The sequence below is a fragment of the Cebus imitator genome, unplaced genomic scaffold, assembly GCF_001604975.1.
Source record: "Cebus imitator isolate Cc_AM_T3 unplaced genomic scaffold, Cebus_imitator-1.0 Scaffold256, whole genome shotgun sequence".
NCBI lineage: Eukaryota > Metazoa > Chordata > Mammalia > Primates > Cebidae > Cebus > Cebus imitator.
In genome coordinates, this window is record NW_016107571.1 from 163,836 (window position 1) to 182,368 (window position 18,533).

General features: G+C 40.5%; 1 protein-coding gene across 4 annotated transcripts; it reads right to left on the reverse strand.

The window, feature by feature from the left end:
- Positions 1-239: 239 nt before the first annotated feature.
- HENMT1 (HEN methyltransferase 1) lies at positions 240-17,878 on the reverse strand. 4 transcript variants are annotated; one of them, XM_017499208.2, is made up of 8 exons: positions 17,604-17,878; positions 16,752-16,848; positions 14,173-14,301; positions 12,318-12,430; positions 11,435-11,569; positions 2,972-3,151; positions 2,129-2,306; positions 240-966 (listed from the first exon to the last, which is right to left on the reverse strand). In XM_017499208.2, exons 2-8 carry the CDS (start codon positions 16,770-16,772, stop codon positions 556-558), a joined length of 1,167 nt encoding a protein of 388 aa, XP_017354697.1. In that variant the 5' UTR covers positions 16,773-16,848; positions 17,604-17,878; the 3' UTR covers positions 240-555. The 4 variants fall into 4 exon arrangements, with proteins under 4 accessions (XP_017354697.1, XP_017354696.1, XP_037584017.1 ...); XM_017499207.2 differs by having other exon boundaries at positions 17,559-17,878; XM_037728089.1 differs by lacking the exon at positions 16,752-16,848 and having other exon boundaries at positions 17,559-17,878.
- Positions 17,879-18,533: the final 655 nt, after the last annotated feature.

The following is an 18,533-nucleotide window of genomic DNA, read 5'->3' on the forward strand; positions in this document are numbered from 1 at the left end:
TCCTCCTGCTCCAGCCATGTAAGACGTGTCTGTTTCCCCTTCACCTTCCACCAAGATTGTAAGTTTCCGGAGGCCTCCCCAGCCATGCTTCCTGTACAGCCTGCAGAACTGTCAATTAAATCTCTTTTCTTTAGAAATTACCCAGCTTCAGGTAGTTCTTCACAAAAATGTGAGAACAGACTAATGAAACAATCAACTCATGGCTCTGTAACACAAAAAATATAGGTAAGTTCAAAATTAACATGATGTTACCACATCCAACTTTTCTTTATTCTTGAGAAAAAAAAAGTCCAAGATCAAAGGAAAGCACCTGTTTTTAGTTAAACCCTAATACCTTTCTCAGGGCTTACTACAGTCTGGCCATATGTCAAGCAGGTCTGTCCAATGGCTTGGAACACAGACTTTTGCACTGAAACTTTAAAAACATTACTTGAATTAGGACTACACACACACACACACACACACACACACACACACACACACAAAACCTAAATTTTAAGTGAACACAACTATTGCTGAGACCCTGAATTTCAGGAAATAAAGATGGCTTAAAACTCAAAACTGTTCATCAAAATAATCGCGCAGGTCAGCCACCACTGCAGAACCATCACTGCTCAGAGGAATTGAGTCAGCAATGACTGATCTCATCATCTCTTCGTTAGCACATAAGCGGTTCAACTTGGGATAAGCAAGGAGTCTCTGCAGAGGTACAAAAAATTTATCTCCAACACAGAAGGGTTTGGGAGAGTTCTCTATCTTGGCTTTCTCAATCTCTGTGAAGACTGGTCCAAAGCATGGGCCGGGGGCCTTTGAGTCTTTGGGCTTATCACCCCATTCCCCATCCTGTTTTTTCTGCCGTGGCAGGTGGCTCACTCTCAAGCTTTCCACTTGTTGGGACACCTCATTAACCAACACAAGTTTAAAGAACCTTTCCTGCTGTAAGCTCGGGTACGAGGTGGTAAAAACCTAAAGGGAAAAACAAAACACTTAGAATATGGAAAAATTTTCAAAGCCATCAATAACTTTTTTGCCATGTAATAAATGTACATATTGAATATATGTCAGATCCTACTAATCATACATGCCTCAATTACAATGGGACTCAAATTACTGATACACAGACATTAACTATCTGATGCTAATGCTCAATGTCTCCCAGTTGCGTTTCTACCAAGTCACACAAACCCAGTATTCCTACTTGGTATTACAGGGGAAAGGGCAAAAAATGAAAAATGGTTCCGTTAAAGGGGAAAATGTGGCTAAGTGCAGTGGCTCACACCTGTAATCTCAGCATTTTAGGAGGGTTGGGCAGGAGGACTGCTTGAGGATGGAAGTTCAAGACCAGCCTGGGCAACATAGTGAGACCCATAGTCTCTAGGGAAAAAGAAAGTAATTAGCTGAGCATGGTGGTACATGCCTGTAGTCCTAGCTACGTGGGAGGATTGCTTGTGTCCAAGAATTCAAGGCTGCAGTGTGCCATGATTGTGCCAGTGCACTCCAGCCTGGGTGACAGAACAAGACTCTGTTCCTAATTAAATAAATTTTTCAAAGAATGGGAGGATGTGTTTCTCCTTCTTGCCTCATTAAACCCAAAGGGTCTAAGAAGTTTATAGGATCAGTCCTAAGAGTCATGTCCTAAGCCAACTGGAGAGGAACTGCTGCTGGCTTTCCTTTTTACTACTGATAATCCTAACAGATTACAAAAAGAGTCTGCTGAAGTACTGCTTTGAAGTATTCTAGGTGTTTTTGCGTAGAGATGGAGATCTCATTATGTTGTCCAGGCTGATCTCGAACTCCTGGGTTCAAGCAATCATTCTGCCTTGGCCTCCCAAAGTGCTAGGATCACAGGTATGAGCCACTGTACCCAGCTGCTCTGAAGTATTCTAAGACGACTCCAGCAGACCATTGCCTTTAATGCACCTTGAAACATAGCAAAAGGCCAGGCAGTCTAAAAGGATACCATAGGCTAACTCTGACAGTAGTCATGGGGCCTGAAAATTTCTCCTAGGGTGAACCACAAAGCAAGGTCATTTATACTTATCTCTACTTTGGGGATTCTTACCCCCAAAAAAGTTCACCACCCTAATGTATCTCTAGCCCTGATAGGTACCTCACGAAGAATACTCACAGCTTTATAAACATGCTGATCATGCTGCTCTGAAACACATGATTCCATTGCCTTTCCTCCATTTTTCCGGAAGATTCCTATCTGGGTACAGTATCCAACATTCTCAGCTCCAGCTGGTGGTTCCCCAACACCAGTAAACTCCACGGAGTAATCATAGCGATTTGCCACATATAAAGCCCTGAAATCAAAATGAGGACAGCAATCATTTATCTAAATGTAGAGCTACTGTTAAATAAAGAACCAGTTCTGGTCAGCAGTACAATAGAACATGAAAAATACAAAGAAATAAATACTCCCAAGTTTCAAATTCCTAACCACTAGTGTATTTATTTCTATGACAAATCAAAGCAAGGATATAGTGTCAGTTTCCAATTTACCCTAAGAGTATGGAAGAGAAAAGGAACATTACAGACAGGGTGCAGGGGTGAACAAGGAAACCACAAGGGCTCAACCCAGCTACCCATTTGGATTTGCAATTACACCAGAAAACATGACCAATCCCCAGGAGATATCCCGGGGCAGGGGCCTGAGGCTCACTCTCACTGCCCCAAACCTTCCCTCTGTTTTGTTCCTCATCTCCATGCCAATACTACAGATGCCTTTACATAAAAGTGGCCACATACCCTCTCCACGTTTGCCCAAATGACCACACACCGTTTCCATACTTGCCCAAATGCAATGGTCCCTTTGTGATCTTATTACATACTAAGTCACAGGTTGGAAATCAATTTTATTGGACAAAAGTACAAAACAATTTAGGCAATATATGTATATCTATATTTATTTCCTAAGATTTTAAACTCCCGCAGGATCCCAAATAAACAAAAATCCTTCTGAACTTACCAGGTTTGAAACTCCATTCTGGTCCACTCAAATTTATGATCTGAATCTCTTAAGGTCACTGATGGGAACAGGGGATTGAATTCAGAGTTTGGTGTGCTGATGACAATCATGGATGGAGACAGGTACCCAAATACCACTTCAGGAAATCTGGCCAGATCACCTGAATCCAAATGTTCTATTCTAAAATGGTTAATCAGAAAGATATAATAAAATCTAGCTTCACTTGCACCTATTTTTCTAACTGATTTATCAAAAACAATTTCCATCTGTATATCAATTTCTCCCTTCTTTGAATAAGTAATAATGCTTACATGACCTAAGAACAATTATTCAGGCTGGGCGCAGTGGCTCACATGTGGAATCCCAGCACTTTGAGAGGCCAAGATGGATGGATCACCTTAGGTCAGGAGTTCGAGACCAGCCCAGCCAACATGATGAAACTCCATCTCTACTAAAAATAAAAACATTTGCTGGGCATGGTAGCACATGCCTGTAATCCCAGGTACTCAGGAGGGTGAGGCAGGAGAACTGCTTGAACCTAGGAGGCAGAGGTTGCAGTAAGCCGAGATTCCGCCACTGCACTCCAGCCTGGGTGATGAGCAAAACTCGGTATCAAAAAAAAAAAAAGGAAAGAACAATTATTCATATATTCTCATCCTTTCCTACCCTCCAACTCCACCTGTGATGTTCCCTTATCCAACTAAGGTCCTTTGCTGTGCTCTACAGCTTCATTATCAATACCTCTAGAAAAAAGTCTCTGAGGTTAAACCTCCCTGATATAATGCATCAGCGAGGACAATATCACTTCTATGATACTCTTGTCAAAAATGCAGTCCCTGAATTTGATAACAAGGGGACACTTAGATTGAGGGACATTCTAGAAAATAGCACATATTCTTCAGAAATATCAAGGGCAAATAGGACCAAGCAGAAAGGCTGCACAGACCTGCTTCAGATTAAAGGAGCCCACACAAACGTGACAACCAAATGCATTGTGTGATCCTGGACCATTTTAAATTTTAGCTAAATTTTAAAATAGCTATAGAGAAACATTACTGGAACAAATGATGCATGCTGAATATGGACTTAGATGAGGTAATAGTACTGTATCTATGTTAAATTTCCTGATAGAGTTATGTGGTTATGGTAAGACGTCTTTGTTCTTAGAAAATATTTACCAAGGTATCTAGGGGCAACAGGACACAACATACCCAACCTACTCTGAGATGGTTGAGATAAAAAAAAAAATACATGTAGAAAACTATATTTAGAGAAAAAGACAAAGTAAATAGTATCAACTATAAACAAGTGGTAAATCTAGGTAAAAAACAGCTGAGAGAATTCCTTGGACCAATCCTGCAACTTCTGTAAATTTGTAATTATATAACAACTAAATGTTACCAAAACAGGATCTGACAAAGTTTTGCTGCCATCCCATCTAAGTCAGTATATCCTAAGGAAACTAGATATTGACAAAAATGCTTCACGCAGGCCTGAGCTTCTACGCAATTCCCAAGAAAATTAGGAGCCGGCTGGGTGCAGTGGCTTACACCTGTAATGCCAGCACTTTGGGAGGCTGAGGCAGGCAGATCACGAGGTCAGGAGCTCCAGACCAGTCTGGCCAATATAGTGAAACTCCATGTCTACTAAAAATACAAAATAATTAGTCAGGCTTGGTGGTGGGCACCTGTAATCCCAGCTACTCAGGAGGCCGAGGCAGAAGAATTGCTTGAATCCAGGAAGCAGAGGTTGCAGTGGGCAGAAATGGCACCACTGCACTCCAGCCCGGCTGACAGTGCGAGACTCGGTCTCAAAAAAAGAAAAAAAAAATTAGGAGCCACATTAAGCTGTAGAGAGACAATCTACTTCCACTGGCTGCAAGGACATCCCCATATCACCACTAGGCCTCTATTTCTCAGCAGGACAGTGATGGGCAGAAACATCATGACCTTTCATCCGGTTATAAGCAGCAGCACTGAAGGTGAACTGATGACCTGTTTCACTAGTCAGTAACAGTCTTCAAGCTGCCAAATCTAGCTGTTTCTTGAGTCTTCTTATTCTACCTGACTTCTTTGCATCACCAGTGCAAATACTATCATAACCACAATCTATGGTTATAAACATAACATAATTAGAGGGAAAGTTATTGTTTTATCATATACTGGAAAATAAGAAAAGCTGAAATTAAATGAGCTAAGTATTTATTTCAAGAAGTTAGGAAAACACAGCAAATGAAACCCAAAATGAGCAGATCCAAGGAAATACAAAGGGATTTTTATTTTCTTTTTTGAGACAGAGTCTTGTTCTTGTTGCCCAGGCTGGAGGGCAATGGCGCAATCTCAGCTCACTGCAACTTTCACCTCCCAGGTTCAAGAGATTCTCCTGCCTCAGCCTCCCGAGTAGCTGAGATTACAGGTACTCACCACCATGACCGGCTAATTTTTGTATTTTTAGTAGAGACAGGGTTTCACCATGTTGGCCAGGCTAGTCTTGAACTTCTGACCTCAGGTGATCTGCCCACCTCAGCCCCCCAAAGTGCTGGGATTACAGGTGTGAGCCACCACGCCCAGCTCAGAAGGAAATTTTTAAAAGCAAAACATACACACACTCTTAAACCTATGACCTAACCAGTAATCCCACTCACAGGTGAAGTAAAATTTGCCTTTGCACAAAACCGATATGTGAATGTTTGTAACAGTTTTATTTATAATCACTCCAAACTGGAAACAATCCAAATATCTTTAAAATGGGTAAAGAATGAAAAGTGGCACTTTCATACAACGGAATGCTACTCAGGAATTACAAGGGACCAACTACTGACACACAGAAGAACTTAGGTAACTCTCAAAGCCATCACTGAGTGAATGAAGATTGTCTCAAAGGTTATAAACTGTATGATTCTATTGTCACATATTCTCAAAAGGACAAAACCATAGTGATGGAAAACAGAGGAAGGTGACCACAAAGGAGTAGTGCAAAATAGGTGTTTGGGGTGATGGATTGTTCTGTATCTTGACCATAGTAATGGCTACATTAAACTATGTGTGTTTAAATTCACAGAACTATACCCTGTAAAAATCTTCAATTTTACTACATGCTATTTTTACGTCAGCATAAATAAAGTCAAAAAACAAAGTGGGTGTAAATATCTGCTATGTGTATCATAGTTACCAGGCTAATTCCCCTAATATAAAAAGAAAGTATATGAATTAGTAAGAAAAATGCCAACAATCCAGTAAGAAAAATGTATAAAAGAAACACATAGTTCAGAGAAATTCTCTGAACTCTGGAACAGGTGAAAACGTAATACAGGAAAAATAAAATTCAAACTACACTGAAATTAAACTTTCTTCTTATCAGACTGTCAAAGATCAAGTTGGATAAGATAATTCTGGATAAATCACATGTGAAGGGGTAGGAAAACAAACCCTCCAACATGAGCAATCGGCATGTCAATCAGTACAACTCCTAACGAGGGCAGTTTGGCAAAGACGTTCGTGGTGGATGCTGCTAGCTTTCCACCAAATTCTACTCTATTCTTCCTCCATAGTAAGAGTTGTCACAGGCATATAGCTACCCAGTTACAGGATCTATTTTCAGCCTCCTTTTCAGCCAGGTGTGACCACAAACCTAAGTTCTCATAAACGGAAGATGAATGGAAGAGATATTTGCCCTTCTGGGTCTGGGTCTTAAAATATTTAGCATACATGCCTCTATGATTTTTCCACTCTCATTAACCAGAAGAATATGTCTGTGACCCAGCTATGACCACACATAGGTTTAATACTCCAGGGGACAGTAGAACAAGACACAGGAATTTGGTTCCTGAGTGACTTCAAGGAGCCAAGCCACTGCCAATCATGGACCAATCAGTGGTGGGTCCATAAAGTGAATGAAATGGTGAATCTGTTAAAGAAAACAGTATGGCAGTTCCTCAAAAAATTAAAAATAGAATTACCATACAATCCAGCATTTCCATTTCTGGATATATACCCAAAATAACTGAAAGCAGGGCACAAATGGATATTTGTATACCATGTTCAGAAGAGCATTTTTTTGCAATAGCCAAAAAGTGGAAACAACCCAAGCGTCTATCAACAGATAAATGCATAAACAAGCTACGTTATATACATATACCATGGATGATTCAGCCTTAAAAAGAAGGAATTTCTGACACATGCTACAGCATATGGGTAAACCTTGAAGACATTATGAGAAGTGTCATAGCCAGTCAAGTCTCAAAAGGACAAATAATGCCTGATTCCACTTATAGAGTCAGAAAACAGAATGGTGGCTACTGGGAGGCAGGAACTGGGAGTTGTTAACAGGTGGATAATTGTTTCGGTTTTGCAAGACAAGTTCTGTGGATGGATGGTGGTGTGGCAGCACGACAATGTTAATGTATTTAATGCCACTGAACTGTACACTTAAAAATGGTTGACGTGGAAAATTGTTGTGTATTTTACCACAATAAAAACAAAAATAATAGAGGAGGTACACAGGTTTTAAAAACTGAAACACTAACTTCAAGGAGGACAAACTGGATATATTTAAGTATGAATGATGAGACCAAAATACTATGAGATTTTCTTATTGCCAGTTGCTGTTCTAAACTTTATATATGACTTCTTTGTTCTCCCATTTTGTTTCCTATAACTAATATGTTACATTAGGCAATAGAAAATACCAAAAAAAATACAAAGTAAACTCTCTGCTCTAGAGAAGCAATACATATTACTAAAAATTAGAAATCAGGCGGGGTGCAGTGGCTCACGCCTTTAATCTCAGCACTTGGGGAGGCCGAGGCAGGCAGATCACATGAAGCCAGGAGTTCAAGACCAGCCTGGCCAACATGGTGAAACCCCATCTCTACTAAAAATACAAAAATTAGCTGGGCATGGTGTCCCATGCCTGTTATCCCAGCTACTCAGGTGGCTGAGGTAAGAGAATCACTTGAACCTGGGAGGTGGAGGTTGCAGTGTGCCAAGATCATACCATTGCACTCCAGCCTGGGTGACAGAGTGAGAACCTGTCTCAAAATACATAAATGCATACATACATACACACACAAATACATACATAAAGAAAAATTAGAAATCAACCTGAACATACAACCAGGCAAACTGACCACAGAGCAAGCAAGCCCCTTAACTATTAAATGTCATTAAGAAGCACCTATCTTGGGTTTCTAAATACCAATCCCACTTTAAAAGAAACAGAGCTCCTTTGAGAAATAAATTATTCCAGGACTAGAGAAGGAAAAGTAGAAGAGGGGCCTGACACATCTTGGATGTCAGAAAGTGCTCAGAAAAATGAGACCTATCTCTAGGCTCAGGAGCCAGCTCATTGGGGCCCCCACTAACCAACCCCACTAGACAATTTGAAGAAGTGCAGAAATAAATCACAAACTATCAAAAAATAAGAATTCACGAGTTCACTTACTGATAAATAAGTAAGTGGGGAGAGGGAGGGCTCTTGCTCCTAGTAAAAGGCCAAGGGTTGACTGGTAAATGTCCAGAGGTAGTACTGGAATAGCAGTAAATATCATTTGCCACCACTGTCATAAAGATTGGGCCAGACAAGAATCACTGATGATGCTAAATCTAGAGGGAAATATGAATGAGTGACAAGGTATCTGCAGAGTCTCAATATGTCTCCCCATAAGTTGTAATGAAAAAAGGCAAAATCAAAACAGTAATTACACAGTGAAGCAAACAGCTGACTGGGGGCAGGGGAGAGGGAATCAAAATTAATGTCACCAAGGAGGGACAGATGGACATCATGTGCTTCCAAATGGGAGGCCCTGAGAAGGACTCAAATAACCTCTGCAGTGTTCCGCTGTATTCCAAAGATGCATAAGCTGAATCTAATCAATGGGAGCCCAAAATGAAAAAGTACTCTTGTTAAAAAGGGGGACAGGGGATTGGTTACATAAATCCCCTTGCCTTGGAAATAAGCTGAATTTTTTCCCTTTTAAGTTTACATGTAATAATTGTACATATTTATAGGGTGCAGAGCGACAGTTTGATATAGGTATATAATGCGTAATGATCAAGTCACAGTAATGAGGATCTCCATCGCCTCATTTATCATTTATTCATGCTAGAAACATTAAAAATCCTCTAGCTCTTTGAAAACACAATTGTCCTTAACTATATTCACTCTACAGTGCTATAGAATAAAACTTATTCCTCCTATCTAACTGTAATTTTGTATCCATTAACTCTCTATCCTCTCCTCCTTGCTACCCTTCCCAGCCAATAATAATTCTACTCTCTACTTAAATTTGAGCTTATTTTTTAAGCACCCAGATATGAGAACATATGGTATTTATCTTTCTATACCTGACTTATTTCCCTTAATGTCCTCTAGGTTCATCCATGACAATTTCATACCTTTTTATGGCTGAATATTACTCCATTGTGCATATATACCACTTTTTTGTTTTGTTTTGTTGTTTGTTTTTGTTTTGTTTTGTTTCATCCTTGTTGCCCAGGCTGGAATGCAATGGTGCAATCTCTCTCAGCTCACTGCAACCTCCACCTCCCAGGTTCAAGAGATTCTCCTGCCTCAACCTCCAGAGTAGCTGGGATTACAGGCATGCCCCACCATGCCTGGCTAATTTTGTATTTTTAGTAGAGATGGGGTTTCTCCATGTTGGTCAGGCTAGTCTTGAACTCCTGACCTCAGGTGATCCACCCACCTCGGCCTCCCAAAGTGCTGGGATTACAGGTGTGAGCCACTGCGCCTGGCCTATATACCACATTTTCTTTATCCACTCATCTGCTGATGGACATTTAGGTAGATTCCATATCCTGGCTACTGTGCTGTAACAAACAGTGGGGTGCAGATATCTCTTCAATATAACCGACTTCTTTCCTTTGGATAAATACCCTGTAGTGGGATTGCTAGATCATATGGCAGTTCCATTTTCAGTTTTTTGAAAAATGAAACTCAGCCTCTCAAAACTGCCTCAGCCACGCCAAGTGCTGGGATTACAGGCATGAGCCACTGCGCCCAGTTTTTAGTAATGTGTACTGCTCCTCCAGAGCAGAGAGTTTGCTTTGTATTTTTTGTTTTTTCTATTGCCTGGTACATATTATAGGAAACAGAATGAAGAACAAAGAAGCCATATATAAAGTTTAGAACAGCAATAAAAAATCTACTCGTAGGTATTTTGGTCTCATCATTCATACTTAAATATATCCAATTTGTCCTCCTTGAAGTTAGTGTTTCAGTTTTTAAAACCTGTTTTCCATAATGGCTATACTAATTTACATTCCAACCAATTTATATGAGTTCCCTTTCTCTGCATCCTTGCCAGCATTTATTGTCTTTTTAATAACATCCATTCTAAATGGGGTGAGATATCTCACTGTGGTTTTGATTCACATTTCCCTGAAGATTAGTGATGTTGAGCATTTTTTTCATATTCATGTTAACCATCTGTATGTCTTTTGAGAAATGTCTATGCAGGTTCTTTGCCCATTGTTTAATTATTTTGGAGTTTTGGGTTTTTTGCTGTTGAGAACCTTGTATATTCCCTTGTATATTACCCCCTTGATAAATACTTTGCAAATATTTTCTCCCATTCTATAGGTTCTCTTCATTCTTTCCTTTGCTGTGTAGAAACTTTTGAGTTTCATATAGTCCCATTTGTGTATTTCTGTTTGTAGCCTGTGCTTTTGTAGTCTTATTCAAAATCTTTGCCTAGACCAATGTCCTGAAGCATTTCCTGTTTTCTTCTAGTACTTTTACAGTTTTGGGTCTGCATTTAACTCTTTAATCCATCTTGATGTTTGTACACAGTGAGAGATAGGGGTCTAATTTCATTCTGCATATGCACATGCAGTTCTCCCCATACCATTTATTGGAGACAGTGTCCTTTTGCCAATGCATGTTCTTGCTGTCTTTGTTGAAATCAGTTGGCTGAAAATGTATGGATTTATTTGTGGGTTCTCTCTATTCTGTTCCATCGGTCTATGTATCTGCTTTTATACCAGAACCATGATGTTTTGATTACTACTGCTTTGTAGTACATTTTGAATCAGGTAGTGTGGGGCCTCCAACTTTTAAACTGATTTTTTAAGTAGAGGCAAAGGGCCACATGTATACCCGTAACTGATTCAGAGAAAAAATAACTCTACGGGGAGATGGAGGTGGGGGGAACAGGAGAGGGAGGGTGGAATGTACAAATGATTTTAAAAGTGAGGAAGGTGTTAACGTCTGGATAAAGGGGGTACAGGTATTCTTGGTACTATGTATTTATGGCAATTTATCTGTATACTTGAAATTCCTAAGTAAAATGTTGGAAAAGAAGAGTAAAAACATATCCCTAACCAATGAGCAGTTTTCTTTACAAATAATAATAAAGACCTAAATATTTAGGACACTAAGATCACTCAGGCTTATTCAGGCTTTTCAAATGAACAGTTATACAGTATAAATCAGTTTAAAACTTACAATTCAATACACGTTATCAAGTCAAATCCAAGCAAACGAGAGTCTCTCTCCACAACAGACCCATGATACAATGTGATGGTCAAATTTAGATCCCGAGGTTTCAGAAAATCACCCATGAAAGGAGCTAATGTATCCCTGCAAAATAATTATTGAAGAAACATTATGAACATGATCTATTTAAAAATTCTCACCAGCTACAGAACTCAGATCCTCTGATAATTATCTTCTACCTATGTTGACATAAGTCTGACATGGCCTGTTTTTCTTGTCTTGATATATTAAACACCAGGTCATAGGGAAACTTCCAGTCACAATGGGAAGTTACTGGCCAGTGAGAAAAAGACTTTGAATATTTAATACTGTTATATTGTTTTCATTTGTAATAGTTTTGGTTTTCCAGCTTTAGTTTCAGTGATTTTCAGATTTTTGTTCTTTAGAAGATCATTCTTGAAGCAATCTGTGGAAATCTAATGTATATATGCCATATACACAAGAGACAGGAGAAATGCTGTGGCTCAAAATGGAGGTGATGGCCTGGAGCCTTGGCCTTAGTGTTCTGGAGAATTTTAAATCCTCTGCTATAAATTATCAAAGTGTCTAGCATTAAAGTGATGAGATTTTGAAACTGAATTTGAACATCTGAAACTGAATTTGCAATGCTTCTACTATTATAATCATTTAATTGAGGCTATACTTTAAGTTGGTAGCAATAAAATACAGGTATTTTTAGTGTTATGGCAAATCCTGATTATTCAGTGAGTTAAAGATCCCTAATAGCTTCAATCTTTTAAGACAAATATAAAATCAACACTTTCTCTAAACTCAATTAATAATGTCATTAGTTTTATATTAATGAATAATTCTTTCAGAAACTAGGTATTACCCTCTCCATCGTAATTTATCCTCATTAATATCTACTCCAACAAGCAATTCAATGCATGGATTGACTTTTAGCAGCCTTAAGAGTGAAGTATCACCACATCCCAGGTCTGCAACCTGTAGATGAGACAGAATGTTATTTCAAAGACATTTACAGCCAGAAAAGTATGATCAAAAACTTTTATTTCTGAGGAGGAGAGCGGAGAGTACATATCAGTAGTAAAATAATAAAACCATTATATGGAAGGATTTTTTGGTAGAAGATTCTACACACACACACACACAAAAAAAAAAATTAACCTGAGACTTTATAAGCCCATAGGCAAATTTCTATTTGATCACAGTAAAATAGAAAGGTCTACTCCTATTCCAGAACAACTATTATTGCCTATATTGAACTAATAAAAAACAATTAGGTACATACTGTTTTCCCATTCAGAATCAGAATTTGGAGTCTTAAATATTCTCAGCATATTTCAGCAAACAAAGCTTTCTAAAACTTTGCTTTCATCCCTCAAACATTAATTTGATTAAACAATTACCTCAAACCATCTGAAATTCCATACTGAACTTTGAGCTGCCAAAAAGCCAATTTTAGATGCCTTACCTGAATACACACGCCTAGATGGTCAGAGATGTAAACTAATACCTGCACCTTGGTGTGCAAGTGTGAAACAGTAGTGGTGCAGTTAAGGGAAACTTTTACACACAGGAATCTTCACTGAGTCTTCAGCATCAAGCAGAAAAAGAAAGCTTTCATCTAGAAATTCATCTTACCTGCATCTAGTTCACATCCAATCCATTAGTATAGTAACCAGGTATGAACGTATGTATGTAGGTTGTATGCAATTATGACTTTACTCTGAAATTAATTGAGAAGGCTCATTATGATCTAATTTTCTTTTTGAGACAGGATCTTGCTCTGTTGCCAAGGCTGGAGTGCAGGTGATAACAGTTCACTGCAGCCTCAACTTCCTGGGCTCAAGAGATCCTCCCACCTCAGCCTCCTGAGTAACTGGGACTACAGGCACATACCACCATGCCCAGTGAATTTTACTTTTTGTAGAGACAGGGTCTCACTATGGTGCCAGACTGGTCTCAAGCTATTCAGCTGCCTCAGCCTCCCAAAGTGCTGAAATTATAGATGTGAGACATCATCCCCAGCCCATTATCGTCTAATTTTAAAAGAAACACAATACCTGTGGCTACAATACCAGTTTGCCTGGTATTTTTAGAGCATTTAGCTCTAGAAATATGGTGCCTACAAGATCACATCCCACTACAAAATCTCAAGATTTTCTTCACATTTGAACCTGGCAATACTGAACTCTACCTGAGCCCTGTGTTTCTGGCATCTGTTAAAGGAATCTACCTATGCTCTGTGTTCCAGGAAACGGTTCACTGCAAAAAACCACCCTCCTCCATAAAACTTAGGTAGGATTCCTTGCGTTTCCATTCTTTCCCTCAAATAACTGGCAGGAATACTTGCCCCCATTGATCAATAGGAAGAAAATTTCTTTTTTAACCATAGTTTATTTGAACTTTCCTCCTTCCCCCAGGGCCCTGAACTTTGGCCTGAGGGAACAGCCCCCTCCTTAAGGCTCCCCATTCTACTGTCCTTTCAAACCACCCTTTCATCCCGCTTCCCTAGTTTATAGCTTTGTTCACTTCTCTAGTAGAAGAAAAATCCCTTTGGCTCAACTCTTGAGACATTTGCGGATCTTGTGGTTACGGCATTCTCCCTATTGCAATAATCCCTGTGAAAAGTCTCTCCACGCTAATGCATTTGACAAACCACCTCATAAGACTAGTCTACTAGTCTTAATAATTGAATGTTTGGAAAGAGAAAAAATACCTACCTTCTTGGGCTCATGTTGCTCCACTAAATTTTTAACAAACTGGTACCGCTGCCTGTATAGTGGAGGTTTAAACTGAATTACCGTCTCCCTGGGAACTTCTTCAAAATTACCGTCAACCACACTACTGCACTAAAGTTCACAAACAAAAAAAAGATGGGTTCTAAATCATGCATGACTTCAGAAATTAAATAAAGAAAAACCTTAATTTCCCCCAATCACTTCGAAAAACATACTGGCCTTCACATACCCCTTGTCTTAAAATCATTAGGGAGCACTGTTTCCTCCACAGTTCATCTAAGCATCCTTTCATGCCTTAAAAGTGAGAATCTGGCTCTATGCTCCCTATAGCTTAGTTTCAACTGAAGGGAACATTACTAATGAATGTATACAATGAAAACAACTAGAAGCCTCCAAGCCACAAGGGACCTTTTGTGGAGTGAGCTGCCAAAGCCTGTGGTCCAGATAGACAGGAGGCTGGAAAATATTTATAATGACTGACACACACACACATACACACTCTTACACTTTTTTTCTTCAAGACAAGTCTTGCTCTGTCACCCAGGCTGGAGTGCAGTGGTGTAATCTCGGCTCACTGCAACCTCTGCCTCCCTCCCGGGTTCAAGCAATTCTCTACTGCCTCAGCCTCCTGAGTAGCCAGGATTACATTACAGGCACACGCCACTATGCCCGGCTAATTTTTTTTTTTAGTAGAGACAGGTTTCACCATGTTGGCCAGGCTCTTCTTGAACTCCTGACCTCATGATCCATCTGCCTTGGCCTCCCAAAGCACGGGGATTACAGGCATCAGCCCCTATGCCCGGCCAACATTCTTCTCTTTTAAAGAGAAATGGGGTCTCACTATGTTGCCCAGGCTAGATTAAAACTCCTGGCATCAAGCAATCCTCCCACCTCAGCCTCCTGAGTAGGTGGGCATCTGTAGGAACATTCCACCATACCAGCAAAAGACTCTCTCCCTGACCAAACTTTAGTCAGGTTTCTGAGCAATCTTCTTGAACAGACCTCAATCCTGGCCCCAAACTGGTCTTTGGGCTGCCTAGCCCAATTTTAACAAGAATACTTCTAAATCAGTTTAGGCAGAATCTTCTACCCCTGATATCTGATCACCCTTAATAGCTGGTCAAATTTTTCGTCCTTGCAATGTCCTTATTGCAACAGTCTTCAATAAAGTCAGACTAATTTTTTCTTTAACATGACCCCAAGAAAAAACAGAATTTATAAGATTAATCTGGAACAGTTGTTATTCTGTTCCATTATAAAATAGTCCAGAGGATATTTGGTATCTAGTATAGCACTGTCCAATAAAGATAAAATACAAGTAGGCTATTTTCTTGTAGCCCAAGAATTGTAATTATAATTGGAATTAATTAGAATAGTTAACCCAATATATCAAAAATATAATTTCCACATAAAATCAATATAAAAGTGAGATTTTAGATTCTTTTTTACATATTAAGTCGTCAAAATCCAGTGTGCTATATATTTTGTAATTCTGCATTTCAATTTCAAAATTTTCATCAGAAATACTTGTCTGTATTGGATTTCAAAAACTTTACATTTAAAATATACATCCACACACCCAAATTATTCCATACTTTTTTTTCCAATAATGAAATCAAATATCCATTTTTAAACTTAAAATTAAAAATGAAGTTGTGAGCCTAGGTGGTCAGTACTGCAGTGAGTCGTGATTGGGCCAGTGCATTCCAGCCTGGTCAACAGAGCAAGACCCTGTCTTTAAAAAAAAAAAAAAAAAAGTTAAAGTTCAGTTCCTTAGTTCCACTAGCCACATTTCAAGCGCCCACTTGCCATGTGTAGCTACTGGACAGCAGGGAGCTACAACCTAGATACTCCCAGTGTGGTTTCCAAACCAGTGGCACCTTCACCTAGAAACTTTAGAAACACAAAAGCTTGGGCCTCTCCCTAGACCTCCTTAAACAGAATCTGCAGCTTATCAAAACCCTGGGTGATCCATATGCAGGATCACATTTGGGAAAACACTACTTAGAGTGGTTTTTAAAATAGATTTTGCTACTTTAACAACTAGTGATAAAAATAAAAACATTTGTTTTACTTACATACACCAAATGTGAATCTTTCAACTAAGTATACTCTTATTTACCTCAACCAACACTCCAGGAAATGTTAGGACCTAAATGTGATTAATTTTGCTTGCAGTTATCTCACAATACATCCAGGTAGTAATTCTTTTTTATTTTTTTGAGACAGATTTTCACAATGTCACCCAAACAGGAGTGCAGTAGTGCAATCTCGGCTCACTGCAACCTCTGCCTCCCAAGTTCAAGCAATTCTCCTGCCGCAGCCTCCCAAATAGCTGGGATTTCAGGCGCCCGCCACCATGCCCAGCTAATTTTTTGTATTTTTAGTAGACAGGGGGTTTCCCCATATTGGTCAGGCTGGTCTCGAACTTCTGACTTCAGGGGATCCACCCACTTCGGCCTCCCAAAGTGCTGGGATTACAGGCGTGAGCCCCCACGCCTGGCCTCATCCAGGTGGTAACTCTTAAGAGTCAAATAAACAGCTAAGAAGAGTGGCATTACCTGCAGCTTGTTTTCTTCCATTGTTTCCACGTTTTGTTGAAACAAAAATGAAGATTTATCCTGCAGGATCTATTTGAGAGAATCAGCACTGACTCAGCTGTAATAAACACAAAACCGTTTTTTGGTTTTTTGTTTTTAACAAAACCGTTTTTGTGAAGAAACACCTGAAGGAAATAACTGCCTAGTTCAGTAGGGAAGAACGAACGTCTCTTTCTTACTCTTTACTACAGTATATAATTTAAACAGAATGCTTAAAAGTAAATAACGAATTCACCACTGGGTACTCAAAAAAAACGAAAGCAGGACTTGAACAGATATTTATATACCGAAGTTCACTGCAGCATTATTCACAATTGCCAATCTGTGGATTAAATGTAGTCTACATTTAATCCACAGAATGTATCCATTAAGTATTTTTTCAGACATTCGCAAGCAGGCTCAGAAAGCGTAACTTTTCACTACGTCAAACCCTGCTAAGAGCAACACCCATTCTTTCCCTTTACTATCATTAACAGTTCAATTTGATACAAACGGAACAATCTTAGCAGTTCTGCCCATTTCATTGCTAAGAGCCTCAACTTCGAATTTTTTCAAAAACGATTTTTCCACACATGGTCAAAATGAAATTTCAAGGCGGGGGGGAACATTCCCCTGATAAGCCAGAGATTCTCCAACATCTAACCAATTAACTCACGAACTTGAATTTAAATTTTGGTTCTCTATTGCACGTGTCTCCATCAACTAGACTTTGGTCTGAAATTTAGGCAACTTGTTAGTCACCAACTTGTAGTAGGAAACCGTGTTCACTGGAGCCAACGCTTCTGTCTTTGTACGGGCCTTCGCTTCCATCACCTTGCAGTAAAAAGCACGCCCAACCGGAAAAGCAAAGCTCGGCGCGGAGCCGCCGGCGTCTTCAACTCTGGGTGCCGCCGTGACGCCCGCGCACGCGCAGCCTCGCTACGTGACGCTACCGCCGCGGCCACGCGTGCGCCCACACCTAAGCCTGGGCCGCCCCCAGGGGCTCGCCAGCTTCGTGCACTCTCATGGTCAGCCCTGGGCCCCGGGAGCCCCATGGTGCGCTGGGCACCGTCTCTCTAGTCTCTTGGCTCCGAGGCGTCGGTTTTGCGTATCGTAACGGCCGCTGTGGCGCATGCCCGGAAGCCATTTTTAAGGTCCTCGCCCGAATCTTGGCGAGGACCACTGCGTTCGCCGCGTCGCGTACCCAGCCAGCGCGCGGCTGAGACCCGGGCCGGCGCGGCGGCTGTTGGCGAAGGCCCCCGGCTCCGAGCGCGTCCCCAGACCGCGAGCAAGAAGGCGGCTCCGGCTCGGGCGGCTGTTGGGTTCGTAGCGCTCCCGAGGCGCGGCAAAGGCCTAAAAAACGGTCCCGGCCAGCGGAAGGCGGCAAGAGGAGTAGCCAGGCTCCTCGCGAGGCAGCCGGCGGCTGGAGGCCCGGTCAGCCGCCGCTTCGATCCCAGAGCAGTCCACCAGGGTCTTAAAGAACTCTAGGCTGAGTGATGTTGGCCCAGTGACACCTGCGCTTAGAAAAACATTATGTTGAACCCCACCCCCAAACGAGTTTTCCCCGAATACTGTGAATAGAACTGTCGATCTCTTAGAAAAGTTATTGTATCCTGCCCTCCTTCCCTCTGGAGACTACTTAATATATATATAAGTACTTTCTTTCCAGTATGCGATGGAAGAGTATACAGGGTGACGGGAGGGACGAAGCTGCCTTCTTTAGGGAAAAAAAAATTGACTTCTATTCTAAAAGATGCAAAAGCT